The sequence below is a fragment of the Accipiter gentilis genome, chromosome 9 (assembly GCF_929443795.1).
Source record: "Accipiter gentilis chromosome 9, bAccGen1.1, whole genome shotgun sequence".
In the NCBI taxonomy this organism is placed as follows: domain Eukaryota; kingdom Metazoa; phylum Chordata; class Aves; order Accipitriformes; family Accipitridae; genus Astur; species Astur gentilis.
Window position 1 is genome coordinate 20,387,652 of NC_064888.1, and position 25,476 is coordinate 20,413,127.

At 38.0% G+C, this 25,476-nt stretch overlaps 1 protein-coding gene across 10 annotated transcripts in view; it reads right to left on the reverse strand.

Moving 5' to 3' along the window:
* ZSWIM8 (zinc finger SWIM-type containing 8) overlaps positions 1-25,476 on the reverse strand; it is a 72,996-nt gene that overhangs the window by 43,082 nt on the left and 4,438 nt on the right. For 8 of the 10 annotated variants that reach the window (XR_007507375.1, XR_007507374.1, XR_007507373.1 and 5 more), the window contains exons 2-3: positions 4,662-4,815; positions 3,388-3,482 (exon numbers count right to left, since the gene is read on the reverse strand). Coding sequence is in view for 1 of the 10 variants with exons in the window: in XM_049811367.1 (XP_049667324.1) it covers positions 3,388-3,482; positions 4,662-4,815 (249 nt within the window). In the remaining 9 variants the exon portion in view is untranslated. Of the gene's footprint in view, positions 1-3,387; positions 3,483-4,661; positions 4,816-25,476 lie in introns of those variants that run through there. The other 2 variants (XR_007507376.1, XR_007507377.1) reach the window with 2 other exon arrangements.

The window sequence follows — 25,476 nt, forward strand, 5'->3', positions numbered from 1 at the left end:
GGCAAGTTCCACTCCCAGCAGACCTCAAGAATGAGCTTCAGGCCAGAGGCATTGCTCTGTCAGGAATCTCACCCCCCTGGCTACCATTTTTCTTAAATGCACTGTGGGCACAGAGCAAGCTTAGTGCTTCTGTGAAAGCACTTTTGCTTTCTAAACTGAAAGTGCATCTTACACTTATGAGCACCAGATTTACTACTCATGCATAGAACAAATATGTCAAGCAGCCAGCACCAATGCTTCAGAGGATGTGTCAGGTACATACACTGTACAACATACTCAACATGCGCAAAGAGCACCAGGAGTGATCTACTGCACCCATGAAGCAGGTTTTATCACACAGTGAAGAAGGGGTAGCAGCACACTGTCCTCTCTGACACTCAGTTAAGGCACATGGTTTCATCAAATGTAAAAGCTAGAAATAATCAACTGCTGCCTAGACTAGGTCCTATGGAATAGAGATGGCTTCTTTTTCAGTCCATAACCTATCCTTCTCACTGCTTTACCCCAGAAACTTAATCTTGCAGGAAAAGTATCCAAAAGAAGTGTATGGTTCCCGCTGGTTCAAATCCAGTTTTTAGAATTTTAGGATAGCTACATCAATGTTGTTTGCATTTAGTATTTATTTTATCATGAAACTCATTTATTGTGAAATTTCAGGTCTGTTTATTGATTTTTCTGAGGTCCTCCTAGTCCTCATGATTTCAGGTGGAAATGCACAAATTTGAAATACCCCAAGCTACTCAGTAAGCAACTGGAATGAAAAGATTTAAGTGACCTATGCGTTAACAACACCCTGCTAAGAATACTTCTTGCAATACAGGTTCCAAGCTTTCTTCATTGATATTTGGTAGTTCTGATGCCCCTGTAACAATGACAGCAAGCACACCTCTGCACAGAATTTAAGAACTTTTTATCTGGCTTTCCCAGGACTAATATAAAAGGGAAAACAAGAGCTGAACAAAAGCTTTTAGACAGGAAGTAAAAGCAAGGCAATTTTGGACATTTGTTTCTTTTAAACAAAGACAGGAGAATCTCTAAAAAGTGGAGACTTAGAGACACTATTCAAGGAGATGCAAAGTTAGAATCTAGACTGAACCTGCTGCTGCTTTCCTCATTTGTTAAAAAGAAATTAAGACTATGATAGAAAAGAAGTCCCTGAGATCAGCAACTACAACACACCTATCTGAGAACAGCAATAATGTCTTCACCACAAGGAGGCGGGTATACGACTGCTACAAAGGGAATGTGCAGAAGGTTTACAAAAGCCAATTCTTTGTGTATACACAGTGGAACTCTGTAAAAAAAGTGGGGTTTTGGAATGTTGTGAAGAGGTGCTATTGTTCAGAAATTATGGATATGGATTTGCATGTGGACAAGATGACTAAGATTACTCATTGATGTTTAAAAAAAAAATTATACTGCAAAGGGAAATGGGACAAAAAGAGCACAAAGCACATTTCAAGCTTTGTCCTATTGATCACAATATCACAATGCACTGCCCAATCCCCTCTCAAGGGCCACTTCATCTCTGTGTTTCCTTCCCCTTTGTCAGTACATGCAACCACACACCTTAAAGTCGTTCGGAGTAAATGACTGAAATTATATCCACCCCACCTGTACTGCCCAGCTTCTGGGCTGCTACTCATGGAAAAAAAAAATAAAAAAAATCTCTACATTAGATGAAGTTTCTTTACTAAGGAGGAAGCAATATCACTGTTTAACCGAAGTTACTTCCTTCCCTTGCACACACATAATCCTTTGCCAAGAAGCCCAGTTGCTGTATGTGCACTTAGAAGTCCCTCCCCTGTATCAGTCACCGCCTCCTCTTTTTCCCTACTCCTCTCCTCCTCGCCCAAGCACAGTTTTTGCACTAATATTCCTAGCCTTTGTTCATTTACATTGCTTTACACCTCCTCACCTTTTTAATTTATTACTGAAACAAGTTTCAACCACAGTCAGCACTGTATATTAAATATTCTGCTCTTTTCCATTGTAAAAGTCCCAGGAATTACTGAATTTCAGCCAGCTGCATTTTAACTCATCTTGTCTCTCAAATACTTGCCTTCCTGAAGTTCAGCAGATGCCTTAGAGGCCTCTCACACCATTTCAGTCCTGACATCAGGAGCCTATGAATGCACTCAAAAGTCAGTTTAATCCTATATAGCTCAATTTCGTTCATGTTCCAAAACTACTATTTGGTCTCATGGAAACCTCAATATACCTTATATATGAGGAAGTATTTCACTTCCATTCCCAAGAATTCCTGCTACTGTTATTACAGTAGACAATGAACAAGGTAAAATTCTTTCAGATGCTTTACCCTATATTCAAATAACAGTTCATTAGTCTCTTGCAATTTGCCTATCTCAATTACTATCTCCTCTTTTTGTTATCCCCAAACTTTTACAGTACAAGTCCCTTTTATTCCCTTTTTGAGGGTCCTTTACCTAAATTTATTCATTCCATTGGTCACAGAGAGTTAAGTATTACTGGTACTAGCAACTAAACAGGCCCATAGAAGTCTCTATCCCTCACCACAGGAAAACACAGAAACTTTCCTCCTTAACATTATACACCTTTTTTTATTATCATTTTTCTTATTACAACCAGGCTCAGTTCCCTCATGCCAATTAATATTCTAATTCTGAAGTTTAGACTTGCAGAAAAAACACCACATCTGCATTGGATTGATATGGCCCGCCTTGACATACTACATAATGCCTTTATTTCACATAATGCCTCCCTGTCTAACAGCTGTCACTGGAAAAGCCAGCTTAACATTGTTCTTTACTTCAAAAGATTTAATGAAAAAGCCAGAGTCCAATTCTTTAAGATAAGATTAGTTTCTATAACCATAAAATATAAAAAGAACAAGATATGTGAGGAGAAGCAATAAAACCCACTGTCCAGCAACAGGGATTTCCTTCTGCGAAAGTATTACATGACTAACTGTATTACTAATACAACTCTTTTGCTACAAGAATAATTAAACCTTGCAAACTTCCTCTCTGCTATACACACACTTCAGGCAAGGCATTCATTTGATCAGACCACTAGAAAACCAAGTTCTTTTTATCAACAAGGAATTTAAGCATTATGGAGACAAAGGCATTCTATACAGTTTTTTCCAAAACACTTGAGACAGATTAAGGATCTAATTTTCAGAAAATTTCTGGCTTTTCACTCAGTTTCACAGCTAACCTGATTGAGGCTGAAATAAACATAGTATTTACCTCAAGACATTATAAAGAATACATGTGGTAGGGAGTTTAGCCTAGGATGCCAGAAAAGTTCATTTTGAGACATGGTCATACCACCGCTGTCCCATTGCAGATATGGTTTGGGGAATCTGAAATATCTAGAGATGTGCAGCTGCAATGTTCTTACCTATCTGGAGAGGGTCTTTGACAGCCCTCACCCGGAACAGCTGCTCCCCTCGCTGGAACTCATCTGCACTGCCATTCGCCAAACATGAGTACAATCTGCAAGAGAGGCACATAACATGTCAAGATCAGTCTGGTTTTGAGAAACTTCACAGTATTATTCTCTTGCATTCTTTGTTCACATGGCTTTTTAAAAATCCTTACTATCTTCATCTTTAAGATGAAGTCCAGCTCTTTTCTGCCGCTTTTCCATTACAATTCAACCATTACAAAAAACGTTAGTCTCTTCCTAACTGGGTTTGTGTATAGCCACTGGCATTTCTAGGAACTTCAACCTAAGGCTCTGAAATACAAATTCATTCATAGCCTAAAATTAAGCTTCAATGTTAGCATGCCACAGTAAAAACTCTTTGCACTTCTAGATGAGTTACATGCATGCTCACATGAGGTTTTTTTACATCTGTGCTTGTCAGAATAATGAACATGTACAACAACTAACTGGCTTGCTCTATTCCCCCACAGGTGATCTTATGAATTACATCAGCACTTCTGACGTTACCTCCCCCATCTGATACCAGAACATTAGACAAATGCATCTAACAACTTTCAAGATGATTCTATCTAAAAGAGTGTAATATCACTACTTTGCAACAAAATTCTGAATGCATAGTTACATGGGTAGGCCTCCTATAGCATAAAAGCTTCAGCAAAAATACTTTGGTAAAAGATCTAAAAGCACAGGTTTTGACTATATACTTACACAATTTATGCGGAAACATAAGCAATATAGTCATCTCTCTGACTGTATCCACTCTAATCACTGATGTACTCAGCAAATTCTGATTCCCCTACTTAACACCAACAAAAGGCTTGCACAGCATACTGAACTAGACCTCCCTAGCAATTTCTGAGCCCAGTTAAAGCACTGACTCAAGCAACAGATTCAAACTGGAAAGAATACTGCATAAGACTAACATAAGGACAAAACTCTACAAACTAGTTACTGTCAGGGAAATTAAAGGATGCATTTATTCCACTATCATTTACACACAAAACCTGCACGTGTACATGCTTTGCCTGGGACATATGCAGCACAGCTCACCCCAAAATGAAACGCCGTATCGTAGCATATCCCACAGTAATCCATCCACATATCACAAAATGCACATGAGAACAGCAGAAGCAGCAAACATACAGGACATCAAATGGACAACAATTCTCTACTAGTGAACAGAACTTTTCCTTAAGCATCAATGAAACAGAAATAGTATTAATTACCTGATATCTTCCTCATTTTCTGGGAAACTCCAGAATGCGATTCGAAGCTGCAGTTGCTCAGGCACTGGAGGATAAACTTTCTCCACCACCTCGAACGGAATGTGAAATGCAACCTGTTTTGCAGACAGTTCCACCAATGGGATCACCAGCCCATCTAGCAAGACAAGACATAAAATGCAATTAGCCATTCAGAGAACAAAACTCACAAGAGGCTAAAGACTTCAGAGCAGGGAGCTCTTCCACTTCCTCTCTTATCTCACCAAGTTCAAGGACCAATTTTGATAGACAGTAAAAGGCAGCACAGAATTTTTCTGAAGAATTGCCTGCCAATCTTACTACTTGTTTTCAGCCCCCTAGGGCATGGGTACACTTTCCTAAAAAAACAGTCCTTTGTCAGGGGAGCTACATTAGCCTAGCAGACATGAGTGGCTCGAACTTTGTCTCCAGACAAAACTGAAGCCATTTAGCAAGACTTAAGGAAACCAAATATTTTTCACACATTTCTGTTAGAATATGTCAGCAACATCCCATGAATGCCAGGTAGTTACACAGAGAATAACTGTTTACGGTGTATATGCACAAGACAGCAACAGAAAAGTTATCCAGGAACCTTAATATTGACCTTTTTGGTAACATTCAGTATTCAGCTATTTACAAGATTTTAATTTCAATTAGTATTTATTGTCTTATTCCCCTCACTACCACCTTTTGTACAATACCTGTCTTTATCTTTCAAGTTCTTTACAGAAGCAACTGGGAATTCCCATGTTTGTACAGGCCTGACTACACTATGCCCATGAGGATCTTAACTGAAGGCACCAAGAGCTTTATACAAACACATTTAACCACCACCTTTCTACCAAACCAACTCCACTTTCTACCTTTTTAAGCGCAGATGAAGATTTCTTACCATCAGGCTATGGGAGCCTTATGTTTCTGCTTCACTCTAAGCTAGACTACACTCTATACAAAATGCCAGACTTGTCTTATCTGCAAGCACCTCACTGCTTTACTGAGATCACTTCCTGATCCATCACTACAGCAGTCTTGGTTCCCTCATCTTCCAAACCCGGTTGCCAGGAGCCTAATTAAGTCACTTTCAGATATTTTATGTTATGTCTCCTCACCTCCCTAACCAGCTTCTAAAAACACTACTGGAAGCCAGAATGTAAACCCATCTGACCCTCAGCTTTCCCTCCCTACCGGCCTCCAGGCAACATATCAACAGAAAACTTAAGCCCTGATGTCAGTAAGCACTTTCTCACCCTTTGCCTAGAGATGCCCTCCAGTCGGAACAGCCGGGAAACAGATAGGAAAGGAGAGGGCTTTGAAAGTGCATGCACGCAGCAAAGCAGCCAACATCTCCCCCAGTACTAAGCAGACCTGTCATATGGAAGGATTACATAAATATGGAAAGAAAATACAGTTTTCAAACATTTATGATTTTTTGATTGCAGTGAAATTAGATTCCTTAGGCAGCATTCCTTTCTCCCAGACAGAGTTAGTCTTTTACTGTCAGGATTGTATCTCCCTCCATCACCAGTAACTTTTACTCTACGTTATAGACAGAACCTCTGTTTTACAGTGCTATAATCCCATCCACAAATGTGAGAGCAGCAGATTGTAAAATGAACAGTGATGGAAAAATGGAGTGTCCGTTTCTCTACAGCTAGCAGATAAACAAGATTTTGGCAGAAAAGTCATCTCATTTCCACTTTTGACAACCGGAACAGGTGTAAGGCTTTCATTAAGTCACTAAAAAAAATTACTATTTTTTATTAAGTCACTAAAAAAAAATAATAATACTGTTTCTAATTAGTGCAACATAGTCAAGTTAAATATCATTGCTGCTACGCCAATAGTAGTAGATACCACCAAAGGTCTAAACTGAGGCACTTTAATACTTGACATTACACTGAGCAATGAAAGGAGAGGTATTCCTTGTGGTTTTAACTGCACTTTTTGTATAGAGGCACTTTATCCAAGTCTTTCATTATACAATACTAGAAAAGAGATAACACCTAAACAACCGCTGCAAGTTACAAGACTCAAAAAAGACTTCAGTACCGGGTGAAACACCTGCACATTCTTCAAAGAGCTGCAAGACTGCAGCCTGGATGGTATTCCTTTTTACAAGGATTTGGTGCTGGGTACGAAGGTCAGATTAGAAATTAAAAAGACAGAGTGAGTTGACAAAAAAGCAGCAAAGGCAAATGCATTCTGCTTATTATTCTATCAGTACACCTTACTCTTAAAAATATTTTACTTTACTGTTGCAATGGACTATGACACACATACAATCAGTTACTAGTCTCAGTGGTACTAGTAGAGCAGTATTGGTACTATGAGCAGCAGTACGATCATTGCAATTACCCTCAAATCTCTCCATTACATAGCGTGGCTGTTCCCTTCCAAGCTAAACTAAACTAGCTCAAGAAAAATACTTTGACAAGTGTTACTGAAATTACCTCTCCTGAGAAAGCATTTCTTCCAAGTGGGAAGACAACATGAGCCCTCCTCATCTGCTCCAGTGCAAGTCCAGTACAAGTCAGCCAGCTTGATTTTAACAGTTTTACACAGCGAACTAAGGTAACAGGCTGACTTTGCATTGAACTCATTAACTGATTCATCAGCTGTATTGTGTTAGTAGTAATCAGCAGAAGACAGGTGGCCAATTATCTGGCATATCATAACCCACAGTCAAACATTCACAGTACACAGCTTCAACATTTTCAGAATAACATGAAAGTAGTAAAACCTGGTGGGGAAGAAATAATCTAAAAAGCAATAATCTTACCTGTAAGACCATGCATCCTTCTAAAATGTTGAATTTTGTATAAGGAAAAAGAGATAGAGAGAAGTAGTAGTAGAAAATAACTGAAAAGTAGAAAATAATTTTCAATTATGCTTTAAGGGTGAGTGAATTCACAGTAGCTAACTTGGCACACAATGTAAATAATAAAATTAAGAAAAACTGCCCTAAGTTTCAAGGGGGTAGACCCCCATGTAGCCAAGGTCAGACACTTATCAAGAATGTGACTCAGAGCATCAGAGGGCCTTTTCCCATTAGGGGTCCTGTAAAGTCGGCTGGATAGTCTGAGTTAGGTGCTTAAATTAGACCCTGAATACCCTCCTTTGAGCCCTAAACAGACATTCATTCAAAAAGTTTATTTCTAGATACACAAACCCAGGATTGGTGGATTCATACCTACTTGTATCAAAAGGTATTATCAATAAAACAGACAAAAGGTACTCTCAGGCTCTATAATAAATATATTGAGGAAGGAAAAAAAAAAGGAAAAGTCTGCTAACAAAGAAAAGGAGAAAGAATCACAGCTTCTGCTCAGAAAGCAATAAGGACAGCAAGGAAGATTGCAAATTTAATATAAAAATTGATACAGTAGTGAAATCAAAGATGTAATACAAAATTGACAAATCTGCAAGATATATCTATCCAAGTGAGAAGATAATTTTAAACTGTGGAGCAAAACTAGCAAGAATCACTGCTTCCCTCTTGGGAAGCAGACATGATGACCCAAGCAGAACAAAGGAAACATTTCAAGTCTTGGAAGAATAAAGTCACAGGCAAAGCATAAGCAACCTCAAACAATTCTCACTTACAGGTTAAATGACTAGCAAAACCCAGGTCAGGAAGGGATTTTGAGAGGCCATCTAATCTACACCTCCTAACTAAGAAGCAGGATCAAGCATATGTAAACCATTCTGAATAAATCACATCTCACCTATTTACTGCCACATGGAACATGCAGCTTTGGTGAGGACTATCCCACCCTTTTTGCTACCATTTTATGTGAATTACAGGTGTGATTTTTATAGCCATTTTATAACAGCTAAAACTTTAGTATAGACATACTTATTTCTGCTGAAACAACAACAACAACAAAACTCCTAACCCCAAAACAGCCAACACAAGCTATGCACACAAACATGCATTTTCACCAGTGGAAACAACTTCTGTGCCAGCAGGGCTTACTGACATAGGGATGCACGTGTAACTACATTGCTTAGCCTTTCCTAACATAGGGTAGTCTGTAACAAGTTGCAGCCAACAATTATTCATAAAAACAGATCATGTTCAAACTGAGCTATTATTCCTTCAGTACAATAATTAAGTTTCCCTGATAGACAAATAGAGAAGAAACTGCTTGAATAATCAGCAAAATAGGGGCCACGAGAATACCAAAGAGTTATTAAATGGAACTGAAAGAAAAACCAACTAGGCCAAGCATTGAATATATTTGTTATCTAATTAAATTATTTCCACTGGGTTACTTTCATTTGACACACATCTCTAAAAATAAACTATATGTAAAAGTGAATAAATACAAATGCAAGTGAACAAATCTCACAGAAAGAGATAAGACACAGAGCAAAGACAGGACACGTTGCTTTTGCTATATATACCTTAAGAAAAATGGCATGTTACATTGCATTATCTTTTTAGAGATGAGTCTACAGCTTTGATTTTATAGTTATCCCTGGTCCCATCTCACATTTCCCCTCACCTTACCCACTGGCTTCAGTCCAAAATGTAACAGAGCAGACCAAAGTAATGCATCTATACACAAGAACAAGAGGAAGAAAATTAAGTGAAGCACTTCTGATATCAAAAGCTAAAGTGAGAAGAACAGTAAAACTAACAGGAAATAAGCAGAGTGCAATCTTGACCAGTATGTGGGAAGTGCTATAAAACCTGTTTTACAAACGTCATTTGAAAAATGGTAAATATTACGTTGCTTTTTACAGGATTTGCCATGCAGAAAGATAAATCTGTTACTGTAGAATGCACTTCACGCATATCTGTTTGTTTTACTTAAGTGCCTATCAGTAAACTGCCCCTTGATTTAAGTCACTAATATATTGTCTCTCTGATACACCTTAAAACCAAAAAGTGCTGAGAACTCTCAACTATGGGCAAGCAGAGCAAGCATTACATTTAACCGTAACATACCTAAATCAAAACTCTTCACAAATACTTGGTTTCTTACTATTTTATATTTTTTTGTACATTTCCTTCTAAAATTCTGCTGTGGGTTTTAGTTTATTCTCTTGTTCTTTTTTCCTTTTTAGAGAAATATACTCTGTCAGATCTCAAACTCTGCAAGAAACACCAGAAAACTTCACCTTTGTCTTGAACTCCGTAACACTCGAAGATGAATGCTCTGAATGTACTTAAAAAAAACAGTTTCCCAAGGTGAACATTGCAAAATGAAACATGAGCTTTTTAATTAAAAATTTACTCTTGATTTCAAATAAATAAGATCCAAGGTATTTAGGCCATTACTTAGACTTCTTTACTTGTTGTTCTTCCATTTTACCACATAATCAATATTCTATAAAATGCAACTTATGTGTTTTTAAAAATAAACAAAATTCACCTCTGAACTGAGGATAAGTCACATGGTATGTAACAGAAGCATGTTGCAAAAGTCTGAAAATAAGATGTCTTCTCTTCCTTCAAGAGCATTTCTCACCAAAGCTCCGTCCACAAGGCTCATTAACTTTATTTCTCTTTTCAAAGAGGCATTAAATGAAGAGCAGAACTGATTCAATGGGTCACAGACATAACACCACCAGTCAGTTTGCTGTCACATTAACATTTTGCCCAGATAGGTCCCAGGCCTATGAAGTTATCAGAAAGCGAGTATCTTCAGAAGTGTTGAACTAATATATTTGTAGCCTACATAAGCAGTAAGGGTATGTTTCTGTCCACTTGCTGGTTTGTGGCTTTCAAGCACAGACTTGTGAGATGGGTAGTTAATAACTGCCCCATACAATTTCCCAAACTTCAGGCAATGTTATTAAAAAAATACAGCACACTTATAATGCACTAGTACATAATACATAGAAATGGTGGAATATTAAGAGCATCCTTGAATAGTCTTGGGATTACAATCTTGGGAGTAAATCAGACTAAGCACAATTAAATGTAAGCTCCATGATGCAGTCACAAGCAGGATAGCTATGTTTTCAAAGAGGTAAAGTTCTCCATTTGAGTAGAAGAGATACTGCAGCTACTCTAGTCTGTGCCTATAAGACTTGGAACATACGAAGACTTTACTTGGAACACATATGATGTACTGAACCACAACCATCAAGCTCCAGAAGGTAACTAAATACTTAACATTAAAAAAAACAACTGAAATAGCTAACAATTTTAAATGTAGAAAAGAGAGAGGGACAACATACAAGCACTTAAACCAACAGAAGTAGTATTCACCTTTAAAGACCCATGCCAAAATGGGCCAAAGTTAGGGAAGAGAGGATTTGGGATAAAAGGGTTCAAACTAAATTGAACAGCATGAGAAGCTTCAGCTGTAAAGGCTCACAGGTGAGCTGCTGGTGCAGCTATGAAGCTATACCATGTAGTAAAAGAAAGATTAGCTAGATGTATGCCAAGAATAGACTATCTAATAAAGCACATTAGATAATAAAGAAAAATCTCACTCAAGATGCCCTCTTTCAGGCCTGTGTTCTGATTCTTACAATTAGGAACTCATTTCCCTTCAAAAAATCGTCACTCTGGGTTGTAGATGATCTTTCCAAATCATGTAGCTGGTCTCAGTGGTGTTCACAGTGGACACATAGATACACACACATAGAGCACAGATTGCTTCAGCACAATTGGAACTAATGAGTGCTCTTATGGCAGGCCAGCAGACATGCCAAGTACTGAACAGGCACCAAGACTGAACTTTCTTGCCGCAAATACAGTACAAGAGAAGGAACCAAACTGGCAAGGAGTGAGGACCCCAAGACGAACCAAGACCCTGCAACATCAGACCCTGACAGCTGAATGGACACAAAGAGCTGTACCCCACACCCAGTCCTGGTCTAGCTTGATTACGTGCAGGATGAAGCATTTGAAAGCTGAAGACAGTGCAATATTCAAATACTGACTCCCAGCTGTCTTCAATTAGCATTCCTCTGCTTCAGATTAATAATTCCATGCCATCTTATACCAAGTGAAAAAAAACCCACAACGTTCCTTGTAAAAAAACAAGCAAACCACAGTATTGCTAAAAAGTAGGAGTTCATTTTCCTTTTACAGACTAAGGAAATCAATGTGAAGATATATGTTCCTGGTTCCTCAACTATTCAAAGAGTGTCAATCTTAAGAAAATAAGCAACTCTTTTACACTGTAACACCTGCTGTACCAAGTCAGAATAAAGTTTCAGCTATTTGTTTCTCAGATACTACCCACTCTGAACCAGTTCCCTGCCAAACACCTCACCATCCACAAAGCCAGCTGCAAGAACAAATGGAGAACAGTAGCCCTCGGTGGAATTCACCTGTGTGAGTTTTTCACATGCTGTGACAGACCAAGAAGGTTAGGCAAGACAAGAATAGGGATCAAATGATGTAGAAAGAATGCTACAAATGCTGATGATGATTAACTGTTAATCAAGCTTGCTCAGAAAAGATGGCGGGAGCATTCTGATTTGAGGGCTCCTTGGTTTTGTTCTCTCTCTCTGTTTTTGTATTTTTAAAATGGCCAGACTCATAACAGGCTAGCAAGTGCAGCTAAACTGATCTAGAAAAACAGCAAGGACAGGGCACTGTAATGCAATCATCAGGCATTTCAGGCAAAGTTAGCCACAGGAAAAGCTCTAAAAATATGGCTTTCTCCACTAGGGTTGTATGGCAGGATGATATTCTCACTATGCAAGAATGAATATATAAACACACATATATATATATACACACACTTTTTTTATATAACTGAAAACATAGCCCTAGAGAGAACTAAGTGATCAACAAACTAGCAAAATGCTCCAGAGAACAAAAAAAGATTCAGTTTGAATCACTAGTACATTGATTTGCTCACAGGATAAAGCAAAAGAAAAAACGAACTATCAGGGTTACTTGGTTATATTTTTCTGTCCATGTAATTCAGCTGTTAAATTTACACATTACCCTTTTTACTGCCTGTATAATAGTGCAGAACTCTCAGGAAGGAAAGTTATTAACTAAGTATGTTTGGTTTAAATTTAGGAACAGGTCTGCTTCTATTTGCTGTCTTCTTCCTCCTCCTCCACTACTACTACGCCCGTAAGCTTACTAACAGTATTAAAACCCTAATGGGATCTGTGTTTACAAGACTTTCTTATACCTCTTATTTCCTCAACTAGAGTTATACAACTCTATCTGGATCCCATTTTGCAGCAGCAAAATTACACTGAGAATAAAGTCACAAGGTAGCAAATGCAGAGATTCAGAAGACCATGTTGAAAGAGAAAAGGAGGACTGGGGGAGACCTACACCAGCCCTAGGCCACAGAATGACATTTTTATGTACAAAGCACTTGAGAAGATGAATAAGCAACAGAACTTTTTCATTAGCATTTAGTGGATAAGACTGATGAGATTCATAGCCAAAACCCATTAAAAATACAAATCCCAGATGGGCAGATTACAGTCCAGAATTGGAAACCTCATGCTTAACTGACAAACTGCAGTAATTATTACTACAGAAATTCTGTTACAACCATCACAATAACATTCTAAGAATGCAAAAAGGGTTATTTTATCACAGGAGGGTGTCCAATTCACCCCCAAAGTCAGCAAAAGCCATAGCACAGAGTCAAATTTCAGGTCAATTTGATTCCTGAAAAGTGCTTAACACTACATCACAAACAGCTCATACACTTAAGTCAAAATATTTAATGGCTCAAACTATCTTTTTGTTGCTGTATTTACATATCCCTTCAAAATGAGAGAAGTATATTATTTGGCTGACTGCATAAACATATCCTGAGATCATGACTTCTGCCTCCAAGATTAAGACATTTTAGGAAGTAAGAATTAGTTTCTTCTATAAGGCAGACCTTAAAATACATCAAAATATCAAAAAAATAATACCAATTTTTTATTTGCACACAAGACCTGTAGATTTGCAGAATACAATACTAAATCACATTGTGGATTTGGAGTAGATGAGTGAGTCTTTTTTTCCAAGTGTTATTAGTTTTAAACCTGTTAAGGCTTGCAGTTCCCCTTCTGGTCATCTGAATTATTAGAAAAAACATTTCTGACAAAACCATTTCACAATAGTTTTCTACACTCACTCTCTGCATGTGTACAGTGCTAAAAAAAACCCAAACAACTAAAACCCAGCTGACTTAACTTTGCTCACCTGTGGAGAAATGGCATCAGTATTGTGCTAACATCAAGCATAGAGATTGCATCCCAAAACAATTTTTGTTAAAGAATCTGAGCACCTAACAGAGGAGAGATCCCACATACTCAGCTCAACTTCTGCTGTTTCATTATTAGACTGAGTTAAAAAGTATTTTATCTTTATGTTATTATTTTTAAAGTTACATCTTTTAAAGCATAAAGTGTTCGAGTATTATGCCAACTCCTGGTGAGACTTCCATAAGATTTCATGAGGCATAAAAAAGCCAGACAAAAAGAAAGTTGGTGAGGCTTTATAATGCTAAGCAACAACTGGTCAGAGAACTAAAACTTAGAAAATGCATGATATGTGTGTAAGGTTCAAGAGTCCTAACCCACTAAGAGTTTAATTCAGTAAGAGTATGCCAAAAATCCCACAGCCATGTCTCAACTTTCCTTGCAGTAATCATTTCTTCCTGTTAGCAAAACCCTTCTACCAGTAGCAAAACCTTCTACTGCTGTACAAAGTGGTCATGATCTAACTTCAGAAAGGCTTTCTTTGAGATGCTCTAGTTCCCACTGCCCCTCCTTTTAAAGCAAAACCAACATTAAAACAAGCAAGACACTGATGAAAAGTACAGGTTCTTATGTTAGCCTGCATAGTGCACACTAATACATGCAGCACTTACTTTCCCTGAATTTCTAGAGATTTGTGTGGAAATGGTTCCTTTTTTCTTCCCGCACTCTCTCCAAATGAGACTTCTCCGCTGAGGATCAGACCTCCCATCCCTGTGCTACACCAGATGAGAACTTGAGACACATGGGGAGCGAGTTCAACTTCCTCTGACTTCCAGACCAACTACTCGGGTCACCTTCTGTCAGACAATCCTAACACAAATTTGTTTGGAAACTTTCACAAAATGATTCAGAAATGTTCCTTCATGACACAAAATAGCAGTGACTGCTATAATCCTACTGCAACAACAGCCAGCAGAGGATACTGTTACTCTCGTCAGAACTTAATCAATAGGGAGAAAATACTATTTAACCAAATAACATAGTACTGGCATTACTGCGGAAAGCTGGGGAGCTTAGTACTGCTGAGCAGAGGTATGCCAGAAGAAAAAGGCCAATGCTTTCTGCTACAGGACATTTTAGAAAATGACACAAGAAACAGCTCCTCACGGCAAGAGGTTACAATGTACATGAAGATGGAGGCAAACTTCTCAATACGCCTTCTTGAAGCAGGTGTTTGCTTCTACCCCTCCCAACTTCATCTGTGGTTTCCTGTGTCAGCAAGAACACTTTTGGAAGCAAAACATCTGAAGGAATCCTCTCTTCAGAGCAGTGTTAATGAGATGTTAATAAGAAAAATAACCACTCTGTTGTGTTATTCCTCCTTTCACCACTGGTAAACGTGACTGAAGAGCTTCAATATGCCCAAGTAAACCTTAATTGCCAAGCAGATAACCTGCTGTGTAATCATCTGAAACCTGTTTCTGCACTCCAAAGGTCAGCTGGCTGAAGAACAGATTTCCCTTCTTTCCTTACAAACTTGTCTTCCTTACGTCCTTAAGCATCATAGCTACAACACTATTACTATACTAGAAACCAGATCTCTAGAAAAAAACCCAAACACTTGAATCATGTCTTCAGAACTTGAGGACAAGGCAAAGATGGAAAGCTACAAATTATATCTGGTAACCAAAAAGATGTTTGATGGGCAAAGGGAAGGTTTCATGACTTCAGGACAGAAACACCAGCAGATTGCTCCATCACTAAACTTGAATTCCTAAGATCCCAGTCACCTAACTTCTGCCTCATGGTTCACATAAGATTTTGTTGCAGATGCGTACAACATACCTACAGAAAACATCTGCTCAGAGCAAATGTCAGAGCCTCTCCAAACACAAGACAGGTCCGGATTAGAAAGGTGTATTTTCCATTTAACTCTGTTGCTTCTCCTATGCAGTAACTGTGAAAATCTTCTGCACAGGGGTGTGCTCTCAAAACTGGAGTATTCAATGTTATGTTGATGCCTTATGCCAAATGAGATGTATTTGCCTCTTCATAAACTCTGCATCTCAAAAGCAAAATGTCAGTAAGCTCTTTTCTCAACTCTCACCCACTCTAACATGATTGAGATCCCAAAACTGTAATACCAGCATTAGGCAGGCAATGCAGCATTCACAACTTGACAACCTCCTCTGGAAATTCAGACAAGAAAATTCTCAATCCAAACACCCTTCCATTTCCCTCCCTAAAAAAAGAATTCATTACAAAAACAGAGCAGCCTGGGCAAGCAACCGACAGCTGTTAGAAATCCTAAAATGAACAGCAAATTCTTGTACAGCAAGACAGGCAGTGCTACAAAACACAAATTCATGCCAGTACTGGCCAAGGTTTCATGACAAATTGGGCAGCTTGCTTTCAGAATAACTCTACAGCTGATGAAGCAGATCAGCTTCAGGCAAGTCATTTCCCCTGCACTGTTACTCCTCGCTCTCTCACCCCAGTATGCAGAAAGCATACTGCATTACCAGGATTGTGCATTCAGAGCACAGACATCAAACAGCTCCCATTTCCTGAAAGCAAGGCTCAGTACTACCAGTTATTCCCACTTCTGCCCTACGCAAGGTATTTTAAAAGCTCAGAATTCAAAATTATCTCCACTGGCCTACGACAAAAAAAACAAGCTACGAAGACCAACGGATACTTTTCTGAATGTAGATGATGGAACACAAACACAAATCAAAAGGTCAGATTGCATCACAGCTGAGGATCAATCTCTATCAAGAAGTATTGATAAGTTTTCAGATCCTGAAAGGAAGTCATACAAAACACCATGCACCCTCTACTATTTAATGTGCTGCTCTCTACCATTAGTATCCATCCTTAAGTATTACATGCAAAATTAATCTCTAACCAGCTTTTTTGCTGTGTCTAAATCCCAGAGCAGTATCACTTGGCATCCAGACAAATGCACTGGCAAACACTGAAGAGCTGTATTACTGAGCATATCAGAATGAGATCAGGCCAATTTTGTTGGGGCTGATGGGAAAGTTATTGTCTGAAAAGGATAAAGGCATTCTCACCTCTAGAGTAAAAAAAAAAAAAAAATTAATTAAACATCTGTCAGGAGCTAAAAGAAGATACCACCTCTTAATACCACCAACAGGAAACCATTAGAAGTTTAAAAATCTGTTTCATAAACAGGAGTCAAAAGAAGTTAGATATTGAAATGCTTTTGAAAAAATCTTACCCGACTCCTCTCTATCTCCTTTGGTTTTGTAAAAATCTCCCCAAATCTAACCCCAGGTCTATGGCTTTATGGGAGGTTACAGAGCCCACTCAGGAATGTCCTTCAATTCTAGGTTCTCCAACCACAGTTCAAAGGTGCAGCACAGCAGTCCCTAACCAGCCTGAACCACCACTGCAGGACACAGGCTTCCAAAGCCAGCAGTCCCTAGCCCTCCTCAAGCTCTCACCCCACAGCAGTTACATTTTATCTCACTCAGAATAAGGTATTCATCTGATCATTGCTTAGTATCCTACAGTGAGAAAGTTCCTCTTCTAACATCCCTCACATCACCTATAGAGAAAACAAAAGGGGGGGAACAAAACTGGGTACCAAGGAAGATATGAAGAAAGCAGAGAGCTACAGAATGTTTACAGAGGAGAAATGAATTACAAGCACGTCTATCATTTTCAGTGCACAAAAATAATAACAAAAGCAGCACTGGAAAACTGTGAAGCACTGATTAACTATGGTCAATTGCATGAATTCACTTAGGCAAATGCATACTATCCCCCAAGATCTCTCCAACATCACAAGACTGAAGCAAAGTCAACCACCTTCTAAAAATGTCTGCAGAAGTCTTGAAACACTTGCTGCTCATAACTAGCCAGGGAAAACTAACTCCCTGTCCTTGAGAAGGATAAGCAACTTAGCTGACCCCAGGCACTACTGCTTTAAATGCAATCAATTAGTCAATGAAAACTTCCAAAAGCATTTTGGGTCAAATACAACTAACTTCTCTGTGTCAGATCACCTTCTCTTCAAGTCATGCATGAAAGTTACATGCAGGTGTAAGTTACAAATATTTTCACCTGGGGCTCTGGTAAACAAATTTACAGCCACATTTCCCTTTTTGCCCCATCTCACCATTTACTGACCTAAATATGAGGCAGAAAATGGAATTACATGCAATGTGCAGCAGGAACTGTAAATGATCCCCTACAGACTTCACAAAGGTTCTCAGAAGAAGTTGTCATTTCATTTGTACACCTATTAAATACGTACTAACCCACCAGCAGGACTACCATGAAGCTTAAATGTCAAATACTTACCAATAATTTTTACATCAGCAATCAGTGTTTCCTAAAAACATGGAACTTGGGCATTCAAGACATCATCAAGCTATCCAATCAACCCCTAACATGGATTAAAAAAAGGATTTGTGTTGGTATATTCACCGCAGGATGAGACATGCAAATTTACCAGGTAAGAATTCCAGTATAGGGATATTAAAAAGAAAAGAAGATTAAGGGGTAAGTCTTGAGAATCACAATTTGTGACATACAAAGTCAGGCAAACGTAAGCATACACTGAGGACAGTAAACCTGAAGTCCTACAAAGATCAGAAACAAGACATGGACAGATTCCATAAGGTCACACAATACTCACTATTCAGAGGTTCAGCAAACTTTTCTGTATTTCAAGGAAGAACCTTGTTCTGTCACATACATTGACAAGATGCCAATAAGAATGGTTTGGTTGCACATAGGCATTGTTTTAATTAATATACCTAAAAAAGAGTCCAGATGGTAACTTGACTACGTGTACTTCAAGGCCACCTCACTTTTTCTTTAGTTCTGGCTGGGAAGACATGCTCAAAGCAGCACCTTTAGAGATATCAAGCCTAATGAACAGAAAAGCTGCAATTAATTTTTTCCACTAGTTTATCTGGAAAAAAAACCACACAAAACAAAACAAAAAAAACCCCATACCAACCAGATTTTAAAACATCTGTTTTCATTTTCAGATCTCCACCAATGAATTACTCATGTTTACCGGTATTTCTGGATGGCAAAGAATTATGATCATCTGCTTAAATTTTTCATCTCTCTGAACAGAGGAGGAAGCCAGAATTGGTGGCCCAGGTGTTCACCCACCCACTACTTCAACAAGTCACCTCATAAGTGTTTTAACTTGGTATGAAAAAGTACAGCTGGATGCCTTTCTGTAAAGAGTCTCGTTGCTTGCAGACACATTCTGGGTAATATTTCTTTTATCACACTATCTATTTATATTTTTGTGAAAACTTTTTCTATATTGTTTTTGGTCTCTGACCTCCCTCTTTTCCATTCTCTCGTCTATTCTCCCCTCCAGCATCCAGCTTTTCTCCCACAAAGGGACAAGATTTCTTCTGAGGACAGATTTTTTTCTTCCTTCCTCCATCTTATCCATTTATCCTTTCCCTTTCTTCTATATGCCAATCCTTATCCCATGTGAAAAAGAAGCTTGAAAGCTATACTATACATCTCACAGCCACAAACTAAACCTAGCAGACAAAAGAAAGACATCAAAGTCACTGAGACATGGAGAAACAACACTCAGGTGCCCCTACTTGCAGCAGCTGAATGAGGATGTCAAGAATTTGTTTAAAGACACTACTCCTACAATCTTTTCAGGTTTCCCTCTTCTATGGAAAGAGAATATCTTAACTTCCAAATTTTTTCAGTGCTAACCACACACCAGTAGAGATTTAGCTAAATACAGAAAAATCAACACACAGATTTTCCAGTTGTATACGTCTTAAACATGCTCAACCTTCTCCTAATTGATACTGGTAAATACTGACATTTTCTCCTTTCTTAGGTTTTTCTTGCAGCAATCTAGAAACACTAATAATGATTCACAATAGCAACAGTATTTTATTAAAACCAGGTACTTTTCACAGCATCACTTTTCCCAAAATATGCAATTCCAGAAGATTTTAAGTAATAGGTATATCACAGCCTGACAGAGTTCCTTTGTTTCATTCTTTTCAAAGACAGTATGATTCCAGCTGTATGGAAGCAAATATAGATGAACTAAATGTAATCAAAACAGCAGAGTTTCCGCAAGCCTTGCCTACAACATTTAAAGCACCATCAAGAAACATGTTCAGAGTCATCACTTTCAGTATTTTCTGTTAAAAATCCTACACAACTATCCACAGCTTTGCCAGAACACTACTGCCATTCTACAGGAAAAGAAACGAAGAAAAAAGGATGCATCAAAACACACACAAATTATAAGAAGTATGAGAATCTTCTGGTTAGTAACCCCATACTTATTGCTTGAGACTACACAGCTTCAGAGGAGGCAACTTAGAAATGTGTGATATGGTATTTTGAAATTAGAACCAGTATTTTAAATATTTTGTATATTATGCATCACTGCTCCTTAATATTAAAAAAAAAATTCTAGGCCTAATATTTTAGCTAGTTGATATATAGATGCTTTGAATTTTACATTTGGAGGGTTTGGAAGGGTGTCACAAAACAGGAAGAGGGATAGAAGAGATTAATACAGGTAAAGTGCATTAAAATAAAGTTGAAAAAATAACTTCTAGCCATGACACTATTTTAAATTACTCTTATAACTGCTTTACAGTCTTACAATTAGATAGGTGACAGGAAAAGGTTGTTGGTCCAAAAAGAGCAATGAAATCTTAAAGACATTCTTGCTCTTTAAGAACTAAAGAATAAATTGGTTTTCACTCTTTGGAATGTTACTTACAAATATTAAAACAAACAAACAAAAAAACCAAATTAATTATATTCTAGGTAGCCAAACATTTACTCCAAGAGTTCATTAAAGTATGTAAAACATCTTTTGAAGCTGTACATTCCTTTCTTCCTCTGGAACAAAGTACTGTATATTAACTAGGACACCAGACAATTAAGAGGAGATGGTGTCTGCTCCTGGTTTTATAACCAGCATAAGAGATGCTGTTCAAATCACTGATGTCCATTTCTGTCCCCTCAAAGGTATACTGGGGGAGAAGGGGTTTTTTTCCTTGTTTGTTTAAAACACTACCTTATGATCCTTGCCATTCCCTTTTTTTTTTTTTTTTTTTTAATGCCTTATATCTGGTTTCATATTCCTTATTCTTAACATTTAACTCACTGTGTTATGCTTTCCTCAGAATACTAGTAAAAATTATATTACTCAGCAACAACAGACTATCAAGAACTTGATATGGACAAGAAAGCTCTCTCCTATTCACTAGACTAACATTAATATGTACACATTCAATTTTATGTGAGCTTAAAAACATGTAAGGACACCTTTGTTATACTCAGTAGCTAATAGGGTAACAACTATTTTAAAAAACCTAAACATCATAACCAAGCAAAGATTCATAAACTAGGCTACACAAAAAGCAACTTTCCTAGTTACCCTACCAAAAAATAAAAAATAAAATAAATCCATTTGCGTACCTAAGCCATCTCTAATCCTCTACCAACTTTTCACAGTAACTGAAATCACTGAATTCACATTTGCTTAAAAATGAACTTCACCATAGTTATTACACAAACACTGCAAACCAGATGTTGATCGGTGCATGTACTACTTCAGAGAGGAAGAAAAGGGCCTGGCCACAAGTCAACATGCGAGTTTTACTACCACAGCTCATACACAGAGTAATTTTTACTTTCAGTATAGTATATTTGAAAACAGCCATTCCTAGGTTTGATCAGTTCACTTCTCACCTCTTCTTTTCTCACTAAAGCCACAAGAAATGTAGACATAGAAAAGGTGCTATTTTTCTGCATATAGGTTATGCTATGGCTTTGTTGCTATTCCTCAAACTGAACTGGAACTCCAAAGTTGTAAACTTGCATATTATATCACATTTAACTGATGGCTCTTCAAACATACAGATGGTGCCACTATATTAGGACTAGAAGCAACACCAAACCAGAGCAAGAGGAGCAAGAACTGACAACAGCCCAACGCAATTCATGAAGCTAAGAGGACACCTCCACCTATGGAACAAGCCTGCCTGGCTTCTTGAAACTTCCCATCACTTTCTGAACTCAGCAACTCACAAAAAAATCTCTAATGGTCAAGTGAAGAGTCACAAAGATTCACCCATGTTGTAGGACATTAGCAAAAAGCAGACCTAGAAAATGAAGGTTCTGAAACTGAGTAATCTGCCTAGAAATTAAGATGCATTTTGAGAGTAACTAAATTCTAATCTTAAATCTTCTAGGGTTTTCATCAGGGCAGGAATTACATCTTCTGCTACATGTTTTATAATCTATCACCAAAAGAAATCTGGTCTCTTTCGCTCCTGGCCTTTATCAGCAACACTCCAGAAGCTGCGGGAATATTTTTTCAGTTTCATTCCCCACTGCTTCACTGATGGGTGACCCTAGGTACACAGACGGAGCACAGCTCAAAACACAAGGCTCTCTGTGGTGGCTGTTAAGTCACACAAAATTAATCTCCTGCCTGCTCTTCCTGCTTACAGCACCAGATCATATAGATATTCAAATATGTTAATTTAACAAAAAAACCCAACTTTTGGAGCTAGCATTCAAAGTGACATAAGCAGTACTTCTAAGCATGAAAAAAAACTTTTAAGCATGAAAAGAAAAAAACTGTTTTAACACGTGTTATTATGAGTAAAATACCGAACCATCAAAAGACATTTGCATTTCATTGTAGAATTACTTTTGCCCAGATAACCACACCCTTCAAACCTAAAGTGTAGCTTGACAGAAATCCTGAGTTGTTTTGTCTTCGCTTTGTTTTTAGCTCAGGACAGACCTAGTTAGCTACAAGTAAAAAAATAAATATATAAAAATAAAACCCACTTTTTAGCAATGAAGAACAGGTCTAAGAAAAAAAAAAGAAGATAAAGAAAGCAATAGTTAATAAAGGGAGAGCACAATCCGGAGTTTAGCATCAAATCCAAATCTTTATCCTTGCTTCCCCAGAGGTAAACATGCCACAGAGGAGAATAACCCCTGTAGCTTCAGTCAGCCTGAAATGCAGATAGAGCATCTGTGATCTCTGGTCATTCATCAACACAGGAATCTCCTCAAGGTGAAAGGAAGGAGAAAAGAAACACAAAAAGAAAAATCCGTGAAAAAGTGAGGCATTTCCCAGCAGAGAGATGAGACATTAAAATAGGGAAGTAATGTGCAAGACTTATTGTGAGGAGAAGAGAAGCTTATGTAAAGGAAAAGGCCAGAAGACCACAAGAGAGTTAAAACTGGATTGGTCATTTAAAATCTTTTCCCAATAGCTTCTTTATGTGGTTTCTCTGGTACTCATTTCTGAAGAGAGGGATACACACATTCAATTATCTCAGAAAGGCACAGGAAAATGCAAATGAAGAGACAAATGTGTGAGAGTCATTCAACTTGTCATCCTTCCAAAAGACAGAGGTATTAACTACATTGTGAAACCATGTTTTTGTTTAGTAGAAACTTCCAGACAGCTTCTGAAATCTGCATCCCAGCTCTGAAGCACTGCATTTAATTATGCCAATTGGTCTTGACAAATTACTGTCTCTAGAGCTTCTCTGTGATATCTTCAGCTCTACTGAATCAATGTCCCCTTTGCACCTTATATTACAAGCCAGTAGGTCTCTTCCTCAACTTGAACTTTTGCTTCTGCTATGTAGCAAGTCAACATCACCAGCCACTATGGAATAGAGTACAAAAGTAGGTGAAATGCATTTACTAGGGTGAGAAAATATAAAGAAACCTATTTTTCTACTAGCCTAAGCCTTCACCTTCACGTTATCTTTACTTTTTGGACATGTGATCTCTGCTTATTTCATAAGCATTTGTGATATCTTCTCACCAACATTTATATTTTTAAAATTCTGTTGCTTCTATAAAGAAACTCATTAGAGAACGATACAATACTTTTGCTCAACAGTTATTGTTTTGGGTTTTTAATGTTATTAGTGAACTTGGATATATTACAACAGATATATTTAGGCTGAAACAGATTTGTCATGCGTAGTACTAAATTAAAAAAAATACAACACGCAAGATGTATTACACCTGTATCTCCCAGAAGTGTGAGCTGATTACATAATCTCCCTCTTAATACCAGAGGCACAAATAAAGTAGGGAAAAAAAAAAGTCAGTTGTAACTTTATAACACACAGTAATAGTCAGTAACAAACCAGCAGCAAACTACAGAGGCTTCATTTCCAGCTTCAGCAGGCTCAAGGAGCGGACACACTTTGGACGACACCAGTATTCTCCAAAAAGAACAGTGTCTGAAGAGCACAGTATGAATTTGAAAGAGACTACATCTCTCTCCTGCTGTTTTCTGCAATTACTGCTTGAGTAAGGGTTAACTTTAATTTATTAGTTCCTGGCAATCCTGAGGAAGAAGTGTTGCTCTCTAAGCCATTTATTCTTTGTCTGTATAAATGAATGAAAATCAGTCACTGTCGTTTTGTGAGCGTAGACACTATTCAGACTTTGATCAGGTTGTCTCTCTAAACTGATCATATCTTGACCTCAGACTCTGTTTATTCTCTGCCAATGACTCCCTCTCTACAGCTTGTATTCTTGAGGCACTGTGCACAAAACTTAACTTCGTGGGCACTCCTAACAGTTTGGAAGAACATAAACTGTCTGGGGCTGGAGAACAAGAATGTTTTCTAGGAGATCCCTGCTTGCATCAATCATTCATTAAGTCCGAGGGGGTTTTGTAACACAGTATATGATGGTTCAAGCTTACAGTAAAAGAAAGAAAAAAAATCAAGCTTTCTCACTATCTGCCTACTGAAAATAGTTCCAACACAACTCATCAGCACGCTTCCAGCAGAAGCTGGTGTGAATGAATAAATACAAACCGAGCAAAAGTATTGTGAGCACACTATTTAGCAATCCTACAGTATTTATGGCAACTTCCTAAGTGTTTGGTAAACATTTATGCCTCAGAAACTGTGAAATGGAAAGGACTAAGGGTGGGAAAGAGCTTAGAAGCTTCAAGAAGAAACAAAGCCACAATGGGTTTGGAGACATAATGAGCGTACTTTAACATTTACTCTTAAGACCTCTGTCACAAAAATCCTTATGTGAAGATAATTGATAACAAAACATTTGCAGAAACACTAGACTTACTTCAATTACCAATGACAAATATAACTTTTAAAAAGTGAGAAGGGAAATGACAGGATCATAATGGCTCTCATAATGGTTTCTGGGAAAGAAAAGACCGTCCAGAAAAGTGGAGAAATGGCAAGCAGGTGCATTCATTGGTAGAAAGGCAACAAATTGGTGGAAAGTAATTTAATATGGAAGAAGGTGAGTTGGAGCCACAGACCAACTTGGAGAACCAGATGGTTCTGAATACACTGCAAGGACATCGTTCTTCAAAACACCCATTCACCTTAACTTCAGAGGTGAATCCCCTGTCTGCCTAGTACAGCTGAAAGCTTCTAATCAATGACTTATATAGGCAATGGCCAAATATCAGGTACAAGCATTACCTTATTCAAAATGAAAAAAACAAGGGGTAAAAACAAGCAATCAAGGCAGTCTAACAAGAGAACAAGTAATTCCTAAAATAAGTGTTCAAAATTATGACAGGACTCTTGGTATTCCCAAAATTGACATGCTTTGCTGAAGTTTCCTCTGGGATTTC